The sequence below is a fragment of the Lontra canadensis genome, unplaced genomic scaffold (assembly GCF_010015895.1).
Source record: "Lontra canadensis isolate GAN:19392208 unplaced genomic scaffold, GSC_riverotter_1.0 scaffold2, whole genome shotgun sequence".
Taxonomy (NCBI): Eukaryota; Metazoa; Chordata; class Mammalia; order Carnivora; family Mustelidae; genus Lontra; species Lontra canadensis.
This window is the reverse complement of record NW_022630996.1, coordinates 52752120-52768176: the sequence shown is the minus strand read 5'-3', so window position 1 is coordinate 52768176 and position 16057 is coordinate 52752120. Positions and strand designations below refer to the sequence as shown.

The following is a 16057-nucleotide window of genomic DNA, read 5'->3' as shown; positions in this document are numbered from 1 at the left end:
ATGATCTGGATGCCACAGAATCACTAACCCTCATTTTTGGTTTCAGCATACTTTCTTAACTAACATTTCCAGGGGTGGGGGCGATTTTTAAATAGAGTTCTTTTATTTTAGGCTAAAACTTTCATATGAAACACTAATTACTTAAGAGAGGGTGAGAGTTTTAAGTATGTCCAAGGTTGGCTGCAGGCAAGTAAAAAGTTCCCGTTCCTTACAAACTAGGAGACTGTGGAGTTTTCTTTTAAAGCCAGGAAAAAAGTGGAAAAACTACAAATGGAACAAATGTCAAGTATAAAAGGGGTTAATATTTAATTAAAACCAGTTCTATCCACTGTAACAATGACCTGGAGCCAAACAAGGCGGAAGATGTATGAGTCATTCTTTCTGCCTGTGAATGAGACAGCTGATCTCCTCAGCAATTCCTCCAGACAAGCAGGCAGAACTGGAGTTCTGCCTCCATTCACAAAAACACAGTCCAGCATGAGCCATGTGGCCCAACCGCAATCTTTTCATGTCACACCCTTCCAGAGAACTAAAGCAAGTCAACTTGAACTTGCAATAAACACACCAATTTTATTGCTCAGTCTGAAATACAGCTCAGATCCCTTAACATATATATTTAAATAAATGACAAGTTTACAAAATTAAATCTACATATAGCTAGACAGACCTATCTACTTATCTCTCTATATGTAGATATATAACTATAGATATATATTTTTTAGAGAAACTTTTCACAAAAACATACATTATAAAACCAAAAAGGAAGGAAAAAAGGAAAGGAGGAGGAAAGGAAGGGACTAAGAGTGGAGGGAGGTGGGGAGGGAAAAAATCATTAGAGAAATGTCTTATTTGTTCTTGCCTATTACTCAGATTTTCTTTATCCTGAGATTATAACAGATTATTGCTGAACTTTGTAGCATTTCACTTTGAATCAAAGAATTAGCAACAATTCAACAAGTTTATGAATAAACTTGAATTTTATTTTAAATAAAAGTAAAACAACAGGAAAATCAACCTTTGCTCGGTGGTATTCTGTTTAATCCTGAAATGAAGCTTCAGGCCATGGAACAAAATAATCATGAAGCCACTAAGCCTGGTTTTATACCACATCCGCTTTTAAAATTAAAAATGATTGTACCAGTGTATAAGCATTAATTAATACAGTAGTATAAATGTATTTAAAGATATGAAAAAAGGGGGGGAGGCTATTTCCCCATGACAGAAACCTCTTTAATCCTTGATGCTCTGAAAGAAAGAAAACAGTAAATTTCAGCTGTCTTCAGTCTAGGATCAGCTTCCATTCCTAACTCTACACTGACCTATAGTGACTTGGAAACAAGTATAGCTTAAGAGCTGTTGTTTCTATTTCCTAATACTACGGAGGTCTGACTTTATTATTATTATTATTATTTTAATTACAAGCTTTTGAAAGGAAATAAAGTTATATTATGAGATTCAAGAAATGACCATTTCTTGTAACTGAACCAGAAAAGCAGTATTCATTAATACTTATTAGGGCCCTCTGGAAAAAGTATATATCTAAGCTATATCACATCCAAGTTCTATTTTTAACAAACTTTTTTTTTTTAAATTTTGCAAGTAGATCCTCAATGAAAAGACATTTATATAATTCCAATAAATGTTTAAAAATATACATTTACTCTACCTGCTATCTTTTAATCAAGTCCAAATAAGAAGTCTTCTTTTCATATTTTAGAGTATTTCCTGGTACAACAGAAAGAGGAGTAGTAGCGCCCCTCCCTCCTACATGCTAAATGATTCTTGCTCAATACTAAGAAAAAGTATGGACTTCTGTAATTTAATGCTTAATTCTCATTTCCTTTTTTATGTAAACCACATAAAATAATGTAATTTTTAAAGTCTTTAGCTCTTACCGTTATCACATCAAAAAAAAATTAATGAGCACATATCCAATTTATGTTCCATTTTAACGAGTAACAGTATAATTGTTTGAAAAATAAAAATGAGCACATGATGACTACTGTGTATTGTGGAGGACATGGACAGCGAGAACGAAGAGCACACATCATTGAAAGGAACTTCACAAGAATAAATTTAGTATCAGCTACTGAAGTAAATAGAGAGGATACAATGACATCTCTACTGTTAAGCCAACCTATTATTTGAAGGTCACACAAAACAATAGAAAAAAAGAGCCTTATCTGCATGAAGTAATAACCTTTGGTGTAGAAAGATTGTTCTTGGAGATAAAACTCTGATTCAAGTATGGGGGCAGCAGGAAACTTGACTTACTATATAACATCACTGAAAAACATCCTACCCTGTGACAGCGAATCACTGTTGTCTCTTTTCCTTAATATCACTGATGAAAGGGAACCTCAAGAACACCTAGATCCACATCAAAAACAATGTTCAAAACTTGCTATGCATTTATATTACATACATATGAAATTTATTATTTCTCTTCAAGCTGTGTTAGCAGGTAAGCTCTCATAAGCAATTTGAGAAGAATGCAATACTTTTAAACTCAGTTTTATATATTTCTGTTTCTCTCCCTCACACACAAAAGGGTCCATTTTGGCTATGAATTTCTAGGACACCATCCACTAAAGCAGCACATAAAACAGGTTGTTAAGAATAAGACGTTACAGTGATGCTGATAGGATTGATGTATGAACTCATTATTTCATGGGATCAAATAATTGAAATTGCCTTTTCATCATAGCAATCTAACTCAAAAGACAAAGAATCAATAAAGAATTGTACATAGTAAAATTATAATATAAAGTAGCTATGGCAAAACTTAAAATAGACACTTTTTAAGTGCTACTGTGGTCACTGAAAACATTATCTTTTCAATTTTCTTCAGGATGAGGTGTGAATGTATTTAATTGTGATAGATATGTTAAAAACATTTAAATTGCAGTGTTAGTACTTAGAAAGTGATACTAATACAAAGTTATATCCTTTACAAACATATTTTTTATCTCCGTTTAGAAATTAAAAATATACTTCCATGCATTCCCCCAAATTACAGGACTTTAGCAAATTGAAAATACTGGCTCCAACCCTCACCCTCAAATGGTCCTGCCTTATCTACCCCTATTTGTCCTTAGATGTAAAACCCATTTCATAATCCATAATAATTTACGTATGACTAATCCATATGCTATGCTTTGAATCTAATTTATAAAAATTCTTCCAGGAAAAAACAACATCTTGGAATAAATCATTTCCCAAGTATTCATGGCTTTGAACACTTTTTAAAAACATGATTTTCATATGACACAACCTGACTCTCACGTCTAATAAGATTTTTAGACCTCTTTAACTTCCCAGTGGGATTCTAACTCATGAGAGAAACTTGGTTAATTGCCAGTGATCTTTTTTAAAGGGGTCAAGACGCCTTAAAATTCCATGGTCACTTTTTTGGCTACCAAGCATTACGAAAAGAAATATATAAACAGTCCCTCATCTGCCAATTTGGAAATGTTTTAATTTCTGGATGTCCAGAAGGACAACTCTAGCTACAAATAACCCAGTATAATTTTAAGATTTCTTCTTAGTTCAAGATATGAGATAAGTTAAAATGCTAAAACAAATAATATAATGATACAGAATTGCTAAAAATAAAAAATGCAATCTATTAACAAATATTAAAAAAAATTAAAAAAACTCTCCATTCTTAGATTTTAAAAGTCCTATTAATAATATTTTGCTTATATCAGGATAGGATAAATTAATGTAAACTAATTGGAAAACTGTTTATATTATTGTAAAATGCAGTTTTATCCATAATTTGTGAACAGTCGCCCACCTGGGTATTCAATAAAACACCCCGAGGATTAATTCCTTAACTTATTTAAGCTTATGAATTATTTTCTAAGTAAAGTTCCATTTTCCTCCAAATACATCAGTCATTTTTTAGGTTTATTTTATATAAAGTTAAATCTTCAAATCTGATTTACAGGTATACTAATAATCATGGGTAAGAATATATTCAGTGCAGAGTTTTAAAAGATTAACTTGGATAAGTTATTCAAATCACTTACCAAGTGACAAATAAATAAAACAAGTCAAAGACTGTACTAAAACTGATTACAGAATGGCAAGAGTCTGTCACAGAATCCGAATTTTAAAATCCCAGCAACAGAGTTGCTATGCACAGGCAAAATCTGCCAGCAAGTGCACGGACTTGGAATCAATGAGACTTAAACATCTAAGAACCAACAAACCTTCGAGAACAATTAAAATAGATACTTCAAGTTATTTTAGATAAGCGAACACATTTCCTCATAAATGTAATGTCCTCACAACCTCCAACTTGGCAAAACTACCTGATCAAAGTTAACACAACGACCTCTGTGCAAATTTTTCTTGAAAAAGTTAGGTTTGACTGTATGGTTTATGTTGCAATAGTAAGTAATCTATTGCAGTAAGTTTCATTTACAGAGACAAGCAAAATGACCTTTAAATATAACTAAAACTGTCATTAATACTTACCTTTTATGAACATGCAAATGCAACCACCCTTTCAAAGGGCTACTAGAAGAGCTATTTAACTTAAAAGATGTATACAGACTGCAAAAGCTTTTTGGAGAACTAGAATATCAGCAAAACAAAGAAACTTATTTTACATGCTAACAGCAACTTGATGAACTGCAAACAAGACCACCGATAAAACATTGCAGTCTGGCTCCAAAGTAGCAACAGCCACACTTGGGTTCCATTTAAAGAGACTCTCTCTTCTTTTAACAACCTTAAAAATCTGTTCCAAAAATTGCATGTTTCCCAGATAACATACAGACAGAAATACAAATTATACTCAAAGCTTAAATAGATGGAATTTTCTCTTTGTGTTTCCCATAAAACACATCATAGGACAAAATTAATATTTCACATTTATGACAAATCCAAAAAGAAAAATTCTCAAAGTATGGACACCAACAAAAGTCCCTCAACATTAGGCATTTCTCAAGTTGTATTAAGCTGTATTGAAGCAGTATCTCATTGTTCCTATAAAATAAAGTTTCACCCAATAAAAGATAACAATAGATTACAACACAAAATTTTACTAAAAAGTAATTAAAAATAAGAGTAATGCCTTTACATGTCACCTTGCTATAGTAAATAAATCCTAATAAAAGTGACAAAAAAGCAAAAATCAGTTTCAGCAAATATCACATAATAGTAACAAATAGAAAACATTTCTTTAAATCCTCAAATCCCCCAAAGATTTTTTTTTAAAGCCATAGATTTCCTAAGTACTGGATACACACCTAACGTTCTGTGTTGTGAACAAGGTGGGAAGAAGACACTTGCACTTAAATCTTGAAGCATCCCGTCCTGATGAACCCAGAGAAACTAATTTCTGCCATCAGAAAAGTCCTCCACCAGAACACCAAATAATGATATGCGCTGCTCTAAAAGAAACAGCAAGCCGGGTTCTGGCTCTAGGAGGTCTCTCGAGGTACAATAATATAAACCTGATCAATTGCAATTAAAATCTGAACAGAAGCTTAGAACTTGAAGTCTTGGTGCATTAGTTCTTGCCAAAAGCAGATGTGATTGTGAGCTGGAAGCAATTTCTCCTGGTAATTTGTGATGACACTGGGTAGTGCAGCCCCAGATTCCCCAAAGACAAACTCATCAGAGACTCTAATGTATGCATGACACATGAGGTGGCTCTTTTAGAGCTCAATTAATTGGGCTGAACATTAAGACAGCAAGTTCAGGACTTTTTTTTTTCCCCTTCTAGAGTTGCTTTTCCCCTCCTTTTAAAGCAATTTTTTTGCCTTACCTTCTGCAAGCCATGTTTCCTGTAATTGACTTAGATCTTGAAAGAGTTCTAAAAAACAAGTCAGAGACATAAACAAAAGATTTGAAAAACCTTTAGGCTCCATTAAATGGAAACGTGTGTCATGAAACTGGTATTACGTATCAATTTAATTTGGGGAGAGAAGTCAATATAAAAAGAAAATAGGATTCATGACTTAAATACCTCAATAATCCTGCCATTTTAATGGCTATTAAGCAATACTTCTCTATGAAATTCTTTTAGTGAATTAAATAATGAAGGCAATATTTCCCTCCCTCTTAACAAATAACTTAATAAATAAGATTAGGGACATCAAACATACAAATACTAGGATTCACAAAAAGGCTCAGGTGAAGGTGTGCCTATCGTGTAAACCTTTCTTAAATAGAGTCAACTCTTGCAGAGGAAAGAGTAGAAAGACTGACAATCACTTTCTTTTTATCTTCTGAACCTTATGTAAAAGATGGGAACAGTACATGGTATAATTCTTAAAGCACTGTATGCTTTTGAGTTTCAATGCCTCCAAACTAAAAGGGACAACTTTTAAATACAAGATCTTAGAGGAAAATTCTACATTAATAGATTTACAAAAGTCAAAGTGTGATAATTCCCTGGCACCTGTTTATTATCAAGTCCAAAACTGTGAATTCTGTCATAATGGGAGGGAGAGGGTATCCAATATGTATGAAAATTTGAATTAGGTTTCAGAATTCAACATGCCTAATCAAAATGCCAAACTGAACTTTGATAATTAAATCTAAGTAATTAAATTCATTATGAATGCTCCCGTATAGTTGGAATACTTTATAATAAATTGACCTCCTAACCAACAGTGCATAGAAAAAAAAAAATCTGTAACCTAATCTCCCAAATAGGTATACTAATTATAAATTAGGCCTTAATTATGATTCAGTGAACACTTGAAGGTCTATAAACAAAATATTATGACCTTACCATGTAGTCATCAAAATCATCCCTGAAAAGCTTGCTAACAGTAAATGGTTTTAGTGTAAGGGGAATGGGAAATCAAACAATGATATACAGCATTTAACTTCTAATAAAGTGGAAAGGAGAAATTAAGTAGTATACCTAGCTGCTTACTTTGTCCCAAGGTGTTGGATATTTTTAAATTGTTACCTCGGTGTATGGGATTACTTATGTGCCATATGGACAAGAGTACTTAAACACAAAAGAATGATTAAAAGAAGGATGTCACTGTTAAGTTTTTATTTCCTTCCTTCATTAGTTTGTGACAGGGCCATAAAATATCCTCCAGTGCAAACTGTCACATTATGTTAATTGCTCCAAGTAAAAGTCTCAGTTAAATGCAGTAATTTGAAAGATTATTATTTTTAAGCTAAGACTGAAGTGCTCCTCTCCTTTATGAGGATGGAGAGGATAGGTAAAGATCAAACCTCACCTTCTGAATCATGAGCCAGATCTCTGTTAATGAATTTTCTTTTCCTGACATTTGTTGGTTTCTCGTTACAATTTCTCCCACGCTGATTCTACAAAGGGAAAGATAAAATCCTTTAAAAAAATGTAAACCTCAGATGTCACACACACAAAAGACACATGCGTATATAAGTCTGCGGGATCCTTTCCCTAAATAAAAGAATAAAAGTCCATAGTATCAATTCTAATACTCATTTTCAGCGTTCACTTGACAGTGAAAGCTTAGGCTAAGAATTCAACAACCAGGGAGAGTTGCTTCCCAGCGCCAAGCTAACACACTACTACTTATCAGTCATATATTCATGGCATCTCAGCATCAAAACAACATTAAGCAATCACACTTAAAGTCGTTTTTAGCTGGATCAAAGCTAGACTAAAATACCGTGAATTTTATTCGCTCTCATACCACCCCCCCAAAACAAAAAATAAAAATAGAGTGGTGAAATTTAAAAAAAAAAAGCCTGAGGAAAAAAATGAGACGATAAAAAAAGAAACAAAAACACCCCATGTAAACAAAAAGTGTCAGCATTTGTCTCAACTTCATTCTTTTCAATGTGGCAGACAAACCCAGCCAAAAACTTTGAGTGCAGCAGCTGCTGCTGCCCTCCGTCTCCTCTTCCACTCATCTTGGGCACTTTAATCAGAAAAAAAAAAGGGGGGGGAGTCTTAAAAACAAAACTATGCCTTATCCAAATCACTGAAAGGTAAGCTCATTTTGAAGATTGGGCTTCTAGAAGCAGAGTCGCCCTACAGTGGCAACAAAGCAGATAAAGTATCTGCAATCCCAGCCCCCTTACCCCCTCCCTTCTCATTCTCTCCCTCCTCCCCCCTCCCCCCCCTTGGAGTCAAGTTTATAAACAGCAACTTTCGAACTGATCACTCACATTGGTGACCATGTAAGGCACTTGCTGGTCATAAAATCCATCCATTCTGCTTCTCTTCGCAAATCTCAGCTGAGTGTTTTATATTTTGAGCATTTAGCTGGAGATTTCCTCGGGATCTGGACTTCTATCAACCTAGAGGGGAACAAGATGGCTTTTAGGCTTAAAAAAAAAAAAAAAAAAAGTCATGAATGAAGCTCTTGAATTTGCATAGCTAATTACCCTCCAACAGTCCCATTCACAAAAATAACCCTCCCTACACCGCCTCCTTCACCTGGATCCAAAGAGAGCCAAGAGAGTTCACAATTTACATATTTTCGGCAGTAGCAAAAATCCGAACAAGAGGCGATGTATTTATTTACACTTTCGATGTTTCCCTGCGCGGTCGGTGTACCCCGGGCAGCTCTGATTCGCAAACGTGTGCAAAACTAGCAATGGCGATCAACGAGACTTGCTTTGCACCTAACGGGACTAAAGAGACGGAGACACCTCTTTCGTAAGGATAGTTTTTGCAACCCACAACCATGCAATTATCTGGAGAGACATAAAAAGTTGTTGGAAAGACCCACCTGAAGGCCACGCTAGGCGAACGGCTGCAAAAAATTCCCTCCAAATTTAATAAAAACATTAATTATTGCCCAGCACTTCCCTTTGGAAGCCGAAAGCGCCTCTGACAGAGCTCAATTCGGTGGTTTTTCCTCTACTTCTCCTCCAGGGGCCTCCAATCCAAACTGATGGATCGCTGCCTCCCATTGGCTCCGCGTCTCTTTCACAAGATCAGATTTCGAGCTGTCAATCAGGCGGCTTGCTGCCCCTTCTCGTGGATCTCTCGCTCCCCTCTTCCTAGCGGATGCTCCGTGGGCTGGCGCAGTATCCACAGCCTGCAAACGCCACAGAGGAAATCAACTGCCTTCCTAACGTGCTGCTTATTGTTAAGGCAATGAAGGGACGCTGAAGCCATGTGTACCGAGTCGCTAGTATTCCTTACCGGTGCGTTTCGTCCACTGTTGGGCTGATTGCCTAAATCCCTTTTGTTCGGTTCGGGTATATACTCTGAAGTGCGACCCACCAAGCCCATGCCTCCTAACTCCCCCGAATCCTCTCAACATCTCCAGCACGCCCCCCCCTACTTTTAACCTGATAAGGCGCCCACCTCGGTCCTTAGACCTGTTTCCACTAAGCTTTTGGCCCAAATTCTTTGCCCGTTTTTCAACACCCAGCGCCACTTTTTAACGGCCACCCTCAAGTAAATCAAGACCCTATCATTCATGGGACAGTAAAATAATCTATGAGTAAAAGCACTGGGAACTGAGGAATTGCTTGTTAGGAGCGGTTGCGTTGGGAGGGAATTTTAGCAGGACCACAGACCAATCTAGGTGAGGAAAAGTATAAAAAGCAAATGTATCCTACACGTGCACAGGGACAAGATGCATCCAGCCCACTGTGGAGGTGGTGGGGGGGGACCAGGGGGGGATTGGGGCGGCTCGGATATCCTAGGGACCCGCACGTTTCCTGAGCTTTTGTTATGTACACACGGAGGTGGAGAGTGTCACTTACTGTACTTGACGCTTTCACTTCCTCTCCAGCTTTTAAACCGCCAGAGTCCGGAGCTGGGGGCGAGCCGTGATGGGGCTCGGGTTTCAAGGACAATGATCGGGATGTTAAAAAGTGTGGGCTGCAACTCTGAAACCACTTGCCCTGACGCGCCTATGAGGCTTGGAGCTGTAAAAAAGTCGCTTTGGAAGCAGCCTCGGCCCGACAGTAGATGGGAGGCCGTAGGGATGGGACCAGGGACTTAGTGGTGTTGAAATTCTCTTGTGATCCTGATGGCGATCAGAGCTGGAGACCAAAGGACGTTTCCGGCAGCTGTTCCGCCCGTAGGGAAACGTGCTGCAGTTCTCAATTTCTATTTGAAAGTTTCCTTCCTTAAATGGAACGTGATGGAGACGCATTTACATGAGAGTGTGAGCCCACAAGACTCAATTCCAGACCCAAGGAGGGAACTAGGAGGGTAAAGATCTATTTAAAAAAAAAAAATATATATATATATCTTTTTTTAAATAAACAACAACAGAAAAAGTATTAACTGGGAAACACCCAGTAACTGTGGACAGCAAGGACACCCACGGTGCATTCCGAAACTAGTGAGTACGAGTAGCCCGTGCAAACGCGAGCACCTACAGGCATTTTGGGCGGGAACTGCACTTTAACCTTGGTCACGTAAGGGTTCCGGGCACAGCCTGGGTCTCCAAGCGGAATAGTGAGGCTCTGGGGTACACCGAGGGTGCAGTCAGGCGGGGAGCCATTAGCAAGGGTGTCCTGCTGCCCAGCATTCCCAGGATAAACCAGCCTGGGTAACGTGAGCAACAGTTTCCAAAGACCTTCTCAGCGGCCAGAGCCTGACGGGTATCCAGGGCAACCGGGAGGGGGCGGAGCTTCGCGGGTAGGCCCCCGCGAGGTTCTCGCCTCAGCCAATAATGTATCGTATGTTCCCAGCCCATTGTTGTTTATTGCTGACCCCGCAGCGCTCCGCTAGGAGATTGGCCGCTTCAAGGGAAGGGGCGGAGCTTCTCCCGCCCCTGCAGCCACCTTTCAGCTCCATTCACAAAATTCCGGCCTTTCCTGGTCACGTGGTTGGGGGCGTGGCGGGGCAGGGGAAATGACACAACAAAGGCCCAAGTTTCCCAAACCAAAAAACTTTTTTCTACACCTCTATCTCCGCTATAATTCGTCTCTGAACAAATACTATTTGAGGAAAAGGAGGCTTAGGTCTGAGAACAAGAGGAAAGGAACTCAGAAATTAAAGGCTCACAGGGCGACAATCTCAGGGTGCACTTACTACAAGAAAAGCTGCGAAAAGGAGCGGGGAGAAAGCCTAAGGACAGACTACTAACTTGCTTGCTGCTTCAAGCCATTGCTTTTAGAAGTGCAAAGTTCGACTGCAGATTTCAGTTTTCTCAACCAGCTTTCTCTAGTTTTCAATTTTACCTTTCATTCATCCCACAGTTTCCTTGTTAACTTTTTGAACTTTCATTTAGGAATACTGCAGGATTTTTCTGGCTGACAGTTTTAGTTTCCACTTCCCAAGTCCTCACTCTTTCACGGGCTCCGCAAAGCACTCCCCGTTCTCCCCACCAATGCTAGACTGGCAAAAAGAAGCAGCGCCCTAATCCTCCGATTTTACTCGTAGTGAGGGCGGGGGCGGGGTGGGGGGCGCTCCACAGTTCCGCCTTTGGATTCTTTAAACGCACTCAACTCTTAACTATTTGATCTTAACAGTAATTGAAAATGATGTTATGTGAATAAGCAGACAGTCAGTCTCGCTACAGCTCAGTTCTGTTGATACAGCACAATTTTTCTGAGATAAATGTGCCCCTCTAGCAAGTGAACTATTGGACCATGCTCCTTTCTCCCACTTTCTCTTCTGCCCTTTCTCTTTCCTTTTTGTGCTATGATACCTAATGAAACACTAGCTTTTAGTTTGGCTGCTGTTTATCTTCTGGGTTTGGCACTGGGGAAAAAAAAAAAAAACAATAGACCTAGATGCCTAACATATTTCAAGGACTGAAAAATTCGTTTTTCAGAAAAAGTTGCCATTGTGGAAAATGTCTACAGAGAGGAAGCTGTTCTATCCACAGAGAGGAACGTCGAAAGTTGCTCAGAATTTCCACTACTTTTGAAAGTGAGTCTTTAAGAAAAATCAGCTTAGTAAATGCCAGTCCTTGAATGGAAAATTTCATTTTGGCAGGATTTCAGGCAAAGAATGGCAGAGAAGAAGCCAAGAGGCTTTGACATTTATTTACTCGTATTTTGAAATCCCATTTGGGTTTTGAAATAGAAGCTCTTGGGAGAAAGCCCCCACCTTACAAAAAAAAAAAATTCATATCCAAGTTTGGAAAGTTTTTAAGTTTCATATAAGCTACTTAAATCTTTATAGTTCCTTTGCTGTTATTTAATAAAATAAAATAACATTCTTTAGTGGCTTTTCTGCAGTTAACTTATTATAGCATTGTACTGAAAATGCATGATGTTAAATGGTGAGTTTCTAAAAGCAGCAAAAAAAGAAAAATTATATTACTTGTTTTAAATGATTAATATGATTAAAATTAAATAAAATGTGTTCAAATTGGGTTGATTATTAAGTAAAATAGTAACTTTTATAATTTGTTTCTTAAAAATATATAAAGCAAATTGTTAATGGCCTAGTTTGCACAGAGCTACATCAAATAGGTAAGAAAAAAAAAATCAATTACTAAGTAGCCAAATGTGCAAAGGAAATAAACAGATGACTATAATTCCAAAAGAAAACTTAGAGACCTGCCAAAATGGTGAAAGATAATTAGTAGCTTAGTGGGCTCCCTGTGAGAAGAAAAAGCAAGGATTTGATGGGAGGGTGGAGCCTAGGAAGAAGGGAAGGTATCAAAGAAACTGAAGATCCTGGCTCTATCAAACCTGCCATTGTCAGCCTGGGGATATCTGCAAACTTCCCAACAAGAGGAAAGGCAAACACATGATTTAAAAAATCTTAATTATACAAGAAGTCAGAATATTATGCATTTAAAAAACAAAGAATATTAGCCCCGCATCAGGCTCCTTGGAGAGGAGTCTGCTTCTCCCTCTGCCTGCCACTCCCCTGCTTGTGCTCTTTTTCTCCTTCTCTGTCAAATAAATAAATAAAATCTTTAAAAAAAAATAAGAAAGAATGTTAAAAATTTTTTTTACTACCCAGGGATGTCAGTATTGGGATAAGGGCACTCACATATATTGCTGGTCAGAATGTGACTTTATGCAACATTTTTAAAGTAATTTTATAGTATCTACTGGATCCTAAAATTGGACCCCATAATCTGATTTGGAATCTACCCTATAAAAATAAAAGCAATGTGCATAAGAATGTTTACTGAAGTATTATTTATAGAGGGAAAAATTTAGAAGGGATTTTTTAAAAATTTTTATTTATTTATTTGACAGAGAGAGAGATCACAAGTAGGCAGAGAGGCAGGCAGAGAGAAGGGAGAAGCAGGCCCCCTGCCGAACAGAGAGCCCAATGCGGGGCTCGATTCCAGGACCCTGAGATCATGACCCAAGCCAAAGGCAGAGGCTTAACCCACTGAGCCACCTTAGGCACCCCTAGAAGCAATTTCAATTCCCATCAATAAGGGAATGGTTTCTGTTTTGAAGTTTTTATTTTCACTCCTGAGAGTTTAGTTTCAGGTATGCAATCCAGTAACTCAACACTTCTATACCCGCTGCTCTTCACAGTGCACTCTTTAATTCCATCACCTGTTCAACCCAGCCTCCCTCAGCCCTCCTCTCTGGTAACAATCGGCTTATTCTCTATAATTAAGAATGTTTCTTGACTTGTCTCTCTCTCATTTATTTTTCTATACTTGTTTGTTTCTTAAATTCCACATGAGTGAAATCATATAGTGTTTGCCTTTCTCTGACTATATTACTTAGCATTATACTCTTTAGCTCTATCTGCGTCATTACAAATAGCAAAATTTCATCCTTTTTTATGGCTAAATAATAGTCCATTGTTTAAAAAGCTTCTCCACAATGAATGAAACAATGAACAAAACTAAAACACAACCTGTGGAATGGGAGAAGATATTTGCTAATGACATATACAGTGAAGGGTTACTATCCAAAATATATAAAGAACTTAAAGACTCAACACCCAGTAAACAAATAATCCAATTAAAAATGGCCAGAAACATGAACAGACTTTTCTCCAAAGAAGACATTTGGATGGCCAACTGACACATGAAAAGTTGCTCATCACTGATCATCAGGGAGATGCGAATCAAAACCACAGTGAGCTATCACCTCACACCTGTCAGAATGGCTAAAATCAACAACACAAAAAACAACAAGTACTGGGGAAGTTTGGAGAAAAAGCAGCCCTGGTGCTTGACTGGTGGGAATGCAAACTGGTGTGGCCACTGTGGAAAACAGCATGGGGGTTGCTCAAAAAGTTAAAAAAAAAAAAAAAAAAAACTACCTTATGATTTAGCAATGGCACTATGGGTATTTACCCAAAGAATACAAGAAAACTAATTCAAAGGGATATATGCACCCTTATGTTTACAGCAGCATTATGTAAAATAGTCCGACTATGAAAGCAGCCGAGTGTCCATCAATTGATTGATGCATGTCTAAAGAAGATGTAGTATAGATAAGGGGATGATTTTTTAAAAAGTATTATAGTTTCATGTTTTGAAGTTCAATTTTGGTTGTGTAGCTGTTAAAAAGTATGCAATGTCCTTGGTTCACAAACTTAAGATTTCATAAGAAACTCCATGTTAAAAATTCAGATTCCTGGGTGGATCCATAGAGTTTCTAATTCAGTACGCCTGAGCTGGGGCCCAGCAAACACATCACATACAAATCGGGTGGCAGGGGATTTTGTTATAATTGGTTTCTGAATCTTTCTTGAGAAAGCTGGATTGGACTTCTACTAAAATCCAAAGGGAGGCCTGCATGTTTATTAGCAAGGACATGTTTGGCTTGACCCACATAATGTTGACCCTCATGGGGAAATCACTGTCAACTTCTAAAATTCAGATTTCCAGTGCTGCATGACAAATGAGAGCATATAATAACACTGCGTCCAAATTCCTTCATGGCTACAGTAGCTGGAGCTGAACATTGTTACTCCTTAAGGGGTAAAGGAGCATGGGCTCTCAATTTTACTATGGTCCACATTCTTCCCCAATCCATTTTTCTCTTGTTTATGTTACCCAGCTGAGCCCTGTGAACATTTGCTTGTGTCAACCCTGATTCCCATGTGGCTTATCACATCAAGTGAAAAAAGCATAAGACAGAATAAAGAGAGTCATATATCCTCTTTTTGTTCAAAACTGAAAATAATGCACATAAAGGTATACATATATACACATACAAAATACACACACACACACACACACACACACACACACACAGAGACACCATAGTTTCTCAACATTGTTTCATTACTTCCCCTTAAGGAACCTTTTCAGGTATTTTTTATTCCTAACTGCCCTCTCATTAAATTTTAATATCAGAAATATACTGTGTATCTGTTCATGTCCTGTAATTCTTTGGAGAGTCACAAACTGTTATAATACTTAACAGTTATTCCTCCAAGAATGCATTTTCAACACTTGGGGGCAATATCACCCCCACTGAGTATGTACAATATATATCTATGCTTCTTTTTTCTTTCTATAGATACTATATTTATCTAAACATGTTGATTTTTTTATCATCAAAAAGGATATAACCATTTTTATTTTTAGTCATATGTACTCTAGTAGATCTGATTAATGTGAAGTAAAATGTAACTGAATTTTTCTCCCAGTACTTATAGTGGTTGGTTACAATATGCATGTATTATAGTCAAGTTTTTTAAACCACTGAAAGAATGAATGAATTAGTAGTTTAGATTAGAATTAGTTTTGTAAGAACTGAAGAAGTTTCCATTTGTAGAAGGTCAATATATGTAGGTGGTCAGGGATCATAACTTTTAAATGATACATAATTTGGAATAATTGATAAGCAAAGAACAAAATACAAATCCTTAACTTTCCTTTTGAAAGACGACATCTTACATTTTTAAAAACCAAAAGCATGGCATTGGTAACTTTAAACAGCAAAAATAAATAAAATAAAATAAAATAAGCAAATTAAATAAAAAAGAGTAAAACAGCAACAAAGTTCACCAATCTCTACTCTTATAGTTGTTTTCTGGACCACAGCAAGAAATAGAGATATGGTTGCTATACTTTCCTCAAATGTAAAAGATGGATTAGTTAACAAAGGCAAAAGGGGTTCTAAAGGTCCATTTTAGAAATGGAATTTTACTCCTCTGGGACACAACTTGAGAACACTCTAAATAACTAACAAGCTAACCTTTTATGTGTATTAGACATTGGGAGGA

General features: G+C 37.2%; 1 protein-coding gene across 7 annotated transcripts in view; it reads right to left on the bottom strand.

Moving 5' to 3' along the window:
- ETV1 (ETS variant transcription factor 1) overlaps window positions 1–16057 on the bottom strand; it is a 100927-nt gene that overhangs the window by 82733 nt on the left and 2137 nt on the right. The window contains exons 1-5 of one of the 7 annotated variants that reach the window (XM_032874020.1): window positions 8706–8988; window positions 8411–8607; window positions 8140–8271; window positions 7221–7308; window positions 5783–5830 (exon numbers count right to left, since the gene is read on the bottom strand). In XM_032874020.1, coding sequence (XP_032729911.1) covers window positions 5783–5830; window positions 7221–7308; window positions 8140–8184 — 181 coding nt within the window. In that variant the 5' untranslated portion in view covers window positions 8185–8271; window positions 8411–8607; window positions 8706–8988. Of the gene's footprint in view, window positions 1–5261; window positions 5570–5782; window positions 5831–7220; window positions 7309–7794; window positions 7897–7939; window positions 8014–8139; window positions 8272–8410; window positions 8608–8705; window positions 8989–16057 lie in introns of those variants that run through there. The other 6 variants (XM_032874028.1, XM_032874036.1, XM_032874046.1 and 3 more) reach the window with 6 other exon arrangements.